At 49.5% G+C, this 7,150-nt stretch overlaps 1 protein-coding gene across 4 annotated transcripts in view; it reads right to left on the bottom strand.

Moving 5' to 3' along the window:
• Positions 1-7,150, bottom strand: part of FHL1 (four and a half LIM domains 1) — a 59,091-nt gene that overhangs the window by 10,650 nt on the left and 41,291 nt on the right. The window contains exon 1 of one of the 4 annotated variants that reach the window (XM_024760100.1): positions 918-1,004. The exons of 2 other annotated variants lie outside the window; for them this stretch is intronic. In XM_024760100.1, coding sequence (XP_024615868.1) covers positions 918-939 — 22 coding nt within the window. In that variant the 5' untranslated portion in view covers positions 940-1,004. Of the gene's footprint in view, positions 1-917; positions 1,005-7,150 lie in introns of those variants that run through there. One more of the 4 variants, XM_024760098.1, reaches the window with a different exon arrangement.

Below are 7,150 nucleotides of genomic sequence, written 5' to 3'. Positions count from 1 at the left end.
ATATATATATATTACTGGCAAGCAGTTACAAGCTTTCAAAATCAATTTTTCCAAAAGACTGCCGCTGATAATCATAATAGTTTGCCCCTTAATCTGAAAGCTGGGCCAAAGTGCCTGGTTGCTAAGAAAGGGGACTGTTGCTTAGGCAGAGGGCAACGGAGCCACGGCGACATCGCTGGCTTCGCAGGAGAGAGTGGCAGCAGGCTGACTCCAGAGAACCGGGCTTTCTGGGGAAACTGGCGGTCCTTCAGTCCCTATCCCGGGGGAGTCTTGCCCATGGCCCAAGGGCTTCCTCGGTGTCAGGAAGAGTCTCACGGTAATGACGGTCTAGAAGTTCCGAACCTTTGCCCCTTTTTCGGATCAGAACAATTAATAACCTATGTGTCATATCAAAAGTATCACAGCAATTTCTTCAGGAAGGAAAGAGACGGCTCAGCAAAGGAGGAGATGTGGTTAAGTCAGTATGGACTTTCTTAGTTATAAGTCTTCCTCCTTCCAGCTCCATATTCGATTGACCTTTTCTAAACACTTTAAATTCGATTCATAGCACTGTCAGGATGAAGACTTGTATCTTATAAATAACAAAAAAATTCCTAAAACAACAAAGAAAACCTCCTTCCTCACACAATCTCTTTCAGCTTCATAAGATGTCCTGGAAAATGTACAATACAGTAGTATGTTTATACATTAAAATAAATAAGGCACTCAAACTGCTGATTTTACTTGAATAAGAATAATCTTTTGTCTTGGAAACAGCATTCGAAGAAGGCAAGGACAGAACAGAGACGAGCTACGATTTACTATTTATAGACAAGGCTAAAATCATTTCGTCGAAAAGTATCTTTTAGACAAATCATAAGATTCAGTGCCCAAATAAAACTGTGCTTCCTAGAAGATAAAGAATATGCAGCTTTTACCTGAGTGTCTATGGGAAGCCATGGCTTAGAGACCAAGTTCAGGAGCGGCACCTAGACCAGTCTTCCCTCAAGCCCAGCTCATAAGGCTGTGGCTCAGTTGTGAACATACATTTAAGGGGAAGCGGCTAACACAAAAATAACCAAGAGCAGATGGCCCACCCCTCCCCAGAGATCACAACCTTAATCCCACTAGAAAATTCTTAACCATTTTAGGTGATCCAAGGGAGAAGAATAGGACCCAGTAAAAATACCAAACACTACATATAAATACCTGTGGGGCTACTCAGCATCCAAATTAGCTCCAGAGCCAGAGAGGCCACATAGAAAGTGATCCCTGTACCGGAATAAAATTTGGACTCGGCCCTGGCATACCTTAACGCTGAGCCACCCTCATTAATCCACTTTATATGCCTAAAGAGCTTGCATTTGGTCCTTTGAAGAGTTCATTTTCGTGCCGTTAATGATAAAAGTAACTATAAGAGACAGACTTGTGCTACCAGTGTAATTAAAAGGGATTAGACAGCATGAATATACAGATCAAGGCATTATCTCTGTCCTACTTGGTCTGCACCAGAGATCGGGAGAATACTGAAGACAGCAATCCTAGCCTCGTATCTCCTTAGCGTCAGAGCAGAGCAGGAGGGAGACACACACGCCCGCTATGAACACCAAGGAAGAGACATGGTCCCACAAACGGAATCTCTCGCTTTTCACTGTCAGGAACAATGAATGTAAAAATATGGACGAAAACATGGCGCCCTAACATGTTGTAACAGCTCAACAGGTCATCCACTGGCCGGAGGCTGGTCATCAGGATGGAGCTCTAGGAGGGGCCTGTGAGTCCCTCCCCAACCCCCGTCCGGATCCTTCTCTAGCCTCATCCCTGCCCCCCTCGCCCTCATGCCTTGCTGGCCCCTGCACCCTCCAGATACGCCCCACCTCAGGGTCCTGGCGGCCATCCCCTCAACATGGAGCCTCTCCCAGCTGCTCCTCTGCTTCCTTCGAGGCTTTGCTCCAAGTCACTTTCTCAGTGCCGTCTTCTTTGGCCACCCTGTTGCACATCGCAAACATGCTCCCCACCCCGGCTCTCCCTACCTCTTCCCCAATTTGTTCCCCGCAAAAACTCTATGTTGAAAAAATGAATTAAAAGACGTGGAAAGTGTTAATCAAGTCACATATGAAACGGAAACGTAGCCCCACCTGGAACCCAAAAGTGGCTTCAGCCATTGAACCTCAAGGAAAGGGGACGACCTGCGCTCCGGGTCAGGCCATGTCTCGTCTAGCGCATGTCACTGGTTTCACCCTCTTCATGCATCTTCCCCCCAGGCTGAGGGCCGGGGTCATGCTTTACTTGGCTTCCTGATCCCAGAACCAGCAGGTAAGCGATACACGCTTCACGATGAATGAATCAATGAACTTCCCGGCTCTTATGCTCTTCAAACGTTTAATGGAAAGTTATTCGAAATATATTTTGGACCCTTAAATGTAAAAATGACTAAGAACACAGCAATATTGTTATATACGGGTTATACGAAACATACTCAGGAAACACAGCTGAACTGTCTTGGATTATTAAAGTATGGTATGCATCCAACTTAAAAGAAAAAGAGTTATTCTAAAAGATAGCTAAAACTGTCAGTAACTCCTAGTTAGCTGGAAAATGATGTAACAGTAAAACCCCGGACTTTACAGGCAGATTTATTACATGTCAAGAAAATAAAGATTAAAAAAAAAAGGAAAGAAAGCCTGGGAAAAGAAGGGAAGGGGCGCTGCGCTCCCACCACGCCTCCGCAGCCTTTCTTATCTCGGCTGATTGCGTTCTGGCAGGGAGACTGGCCAGTCTGAAGGACGCCACGCCCCTGAAACAAACTCAAACTTTTCACCCAGAGGAAACGCTCTTAGTTTACTAGAGGATTAACCTTTACGAACCCTAAATTTTCGGTTTTAGTGAGGTGCATTTTTAGGTACACCTGAGTTTTTTTTTTGTTTTTTGTTTTTTTGCGGTACGCGGGCCTCTCACTGCTGCGGCCTCTCCCACCGCGGAGCACAGGCTCCGGACGCGCAGGCTCAGCGGCCGTGGCTCACGGGCCCAGCCGCTCCGCGGCACGTGGGATCTTCCCGGACCGGGGCACGAACCCGCGTCCCCTGCATCGGCAGGCGGACTCCCAACCACCGCGCCACCAGGGAAGCCCGAGCTGAGGTATTTTTAAACGCCCCTCTCGCCGTGCCATGAACAATAAGCTCGGCGCGCCCAAGGCTCTCCTCCAGGAAGTGAAAGGTGACAACAGAACACGGACAGACCGAGAGCCATACAAAATGAGCAAATACACCTAAATCTCTTTTGCCCGAAACACGAGAGAAAACACAAAAACAAGAGAACTGCTTTCTGACCGTTCATTAATTAGTCAACTCCAACCGGCCGGTGTGGGCCGGGAGCCTGGACGACGACAACAGCATTTACTCTGCAGTCTGCGCCAACCAGGTGCAGTCGGCCTTCCGAGGAGCTTCACGAGGTGTGACCAACACCTGCTCTGACATCTGTCCCCACTGCCCATGTCCGCAAGTCACAAAGCTGTAACTTGCACAAAACCAAGACAGAGAAGGCCCTCTGTCAGCTGAAAATCAACTTCTCAGTAAGAAGAGTGGGGGGCTCAGTGGTTCCGAAGCTTTGACGGTCACTCAGCGGACACCCGAACGGGCACCGCTTTCATCAGCGTCTGAGCCACCTTCATTCCGCATCACCAGCAGGACGTGTACCAGCATCCCTAATAATCACTGTCCTGTTTACAAAGCACCTTCCTACACTGCTGGTGGAGCTGGCTGGTGTTTCATGAACAAATCGCTTTCGTGTGTGAAGGCCACACTTCGGGCCTTCCGGCCTCCCCTGCTCTCGCGAACATCAGAATGACCTGTCAGTGAGTGCTGTGCATCGCAGCTCCTCGGGCCCCCGTCGCATGGGGACCCCTGAGGCTCCGCTTGCCTCAGCATATCTACACACTCTTGTCCCCCAACCACACTGCACTTCCACTTAACCTGCCTTTGGCTCCAACTGTGGAGAGTACCGCCCCACGCATTCGCTGATGTTATAAGAGCACTTGCTGAACACGTGTCCTACCGTGCAGTGCAAGATATTTTGCTGGTCACAAAGAATAAGGGACAGTCCTTCCTTTGCGGTGTACCAAGATCGACATACAGACGACTAGCAATGCAAGGCACAGCACGGCGAGTGCGACCACACAGATGGGAAGTGGTGTCGAGATTTATCACAGGCAGAGATCACATCGGGTTTGGGGGACCGGACAAGACTAGATGGCTGGGACGGTATGTGCCCTGGTCCCTGAAGAACGGGGGATACTGCAGCACACAGAGAAGGGCAGGGGCCACTCCAAGAAAGGGTACAGCGCGAGCAAAGGTACGAGCAGGGCAGGGCCCGCTCCAGAGGCAGGATGCAATCCCCTGCGGGCGGGAGCGCGGGACGAGAGCGCGGTGGCACACACAGACATGCGCAAGGGGAGGGCACAGCCTGGCAAGGAATGGCGCGGGCACCAGCCTGAATGAGGGCACTCAGGGCAGTGGGCACGGAGAGGAGAGCTGGAAGGGACACTGTGGGGCAGGACCAAGAGGACGGCTTAGGGGAGGAGCCGTGACCCCTGTGAGGTCGTGATTCTGGGTGATGGGGACGCGACGGGGGATGTGGGAGGCGGAGCCGCTGTGGGGAAAAACGGCACTTTATTTTGGGCTTTATAAGGAGGTTCTTCTGAGATGTCAACAACTAAGCCCCTTTAATAGGGTCCAAGTTGTCAAGCCAAGAGAGAACCAGGGATGAGGGGGAGGTTCCAGTGGAATCATGTTTGTGGGGATTCTTGCCCTGCAATCGAACCTCAGAATCTCTACCTCACAAATACCACCGGGAGGATCAAACTTCCGAAGTTCAAAGGGGTGCAACCTAAGAGTCGAACATGACAAATTCAGTGACCTAGTTGGCCCACATCTCGGGAGTTCCTCACTCACGGCTTGGCTTGTGGTCACCCTTCTCCCGACTGCAGTTTTCTTCTCCCGAAGAAATCTGAAAACGTACTCAGGTTCACTTACTGGCTGTGAGTCGCCGCCAGAGGCAAGAGAAGGATAACAAGCTAGAATGGAGTCTTTGTGGATGTATCAGTGGTTTCATCTTAGTTTTTCTCTTCCATTCTTCTCCTCCCCACGCCTACTACTAATGCATTAACACACGGCAAGTTTTTTCTCGATATAACTTCGTCAGACTCCCCAGTCCCCCCACCAACAATCTTCCCGAGTGACTCCAACTGCGCGATTAAGGCACCTAGTCATGCACCGAGACACGGTGTGATTCAACGTTGAGCTCTCCAGAGTATTTCTGGCAAGAAAAAGCCCAGGACAGCTTCTGCCATCTCATGTTCCTGTCAACCTTCAGGGTGGGAAAGAGTACTTTTTCTTACCGAGCAGCCAAATTTTGCATAGTCACCGCTTAAGTGTCACAACCCAGTGTCACAACCAGTCAAAGAATAAAACGAGGGGGCCCCCCCAGAACCACACGAGGGGCAATTATATCAGGTAAGGCCCGAATGAAAGCAAACCTGGAATTCTGCCTCCCCAAAGGGCCTCTGAATCTCGGAGCGAAGGAAAGGGTGGCTGTGAAAGGGGAAGACCTGTTACAAATGAGATAAAATACGTGAAACAGAAGACCCTGGAAATGGCCAAGCACCTTGCTAGTGCTAATTCACTCCAGGGAAGGCCTGTTCATTTCACAGTTCACCAGGGCTTAGAAAATCTCCGTGTAAGACTCAGAGATGAAGCATTTTAAACATGTGCCGTGGCCTCTGCCATTTGATTTTTTGAAAATGTCATTCCATAATTAGTAACTAATTTTAAATGTCTCCTGCCCCCAAAGCCTGCCCCTTCCTATACTGCTCCTAGACTCTTGCCAAGACGTAGGAACTGTACCAAGCACATCCCAGAGATATTTCTGTGGGCTTCTAACCAGAAATCACCACCAGGACAACATGAACAAATGACTTTCAAAGTTAGCCACCACGATGATCTCAGATTTAAAAATATATATTTGAAGTGGCACTTAAAAGAGGAAATAAAGAGAAAGCGATAAAAGAAACGAAACAGAAATCAGTAAGAGTTTTAGAAGGCAATACAAATACAGAATTTCAGATCAGAGGGAAACGAATATTTCATGAAACGGAGAAGCCTGTAGGGATAAATCTTTCTCATGTTTTAGGTGTTAAAATTCTCTGCCAGTCTATTTCTACCACCACCACCCACCTGTGATATATCTGTTTTATTTCCATGTTGCCATGTGCCATGACTCAAAACACCCTTTCAATCATGCTAACTCCTGGCATTCACCAAGCCCACCTGTTATGGACATTTCAAGCCTCTGATAGATGCTTGAGAGCTAAACATTCCATGACCCTAGTCTATAACTTAGCCAGCTGATCAGTATCCATAACAGGACAGAACAGCAAATCAAATAAGCTTCCATCTCCTTATTCTTAATTCTGCTACCTGGGACCGACTGCCTTGACCAGAGGTGTGATCATAGTAACTCACGAGCCCTGCTTTGGGGTGTGAGATCTCAACTAGTAACATACGACCTGTGCTCATGTACCAAAGGACCGGAATTACTACATCCCCCTCATTATGCACTGGCGCTTTCAACTCCGAAACGGGGGAAAGCCCCAGAATTCAGGGTAGAGGTTGGAAACATGAGCGGTTCTGCGGGGTTGGTCATGGGGCACAGAAGTGGGTGTGGGAGCACAGCGGGAGGAAGGGCGTCAAGCTGTGATGTGGGCGTCACTCAGGAAGTCTAGATCTTGTCAGGCAACAGGGTTGACGGTTTGATAGCAGGGCCGATCGCGTTCCTGGAGGATCGAAAGCCTCACTTGGTCCCCATCTGCCAAGTTTCGCCGAGGGCCATTATTTGTCTGCCTGACCCAGGAGGGTGCTGGTCCATGGCGACTCACGTCTGGGAGAGCAAACGTGAAGAACTTTCTGCAGAAAGAGCTACCCTGTTGGCGACGACAGGCACTAGTACCGGAAAACTCAGTGGCGAGACGGAGTAAAGGCCAGTGCGCCCTGCCGTGAGGTTACTGCCCCTGTCAGTCTGTGCACGGGGAGGGCGCGGCACGGGGGCACAGGCTCCACCTTCACCAAGACCGCATGATGACAGAGTCGGAAGCGACCTCAGAGGCCTCATCTTACGG

This window comes from Neophocaena asiaeorientalis, unplaced genomic scaffold (assembly GCF_003031525.2).
Source record: "Neophocaena asiaeorientalis asiaeorientalis breed wild unplaced genomic scaffold, Neophocaena_asiaeorientalis_V1.1 scaffold927, whole genome shotgun sequence".
NCBI classification, from domain to species: Eukaryota; Metazoa; Chordata; class Mammalia; order Artiodactyla; family Phocoenidae; genus Neophocaena; species Neophocaena asiaeorientalis.
This window is presented reverse-complemented; position numbering and strand designations above follow the sequence as displayed.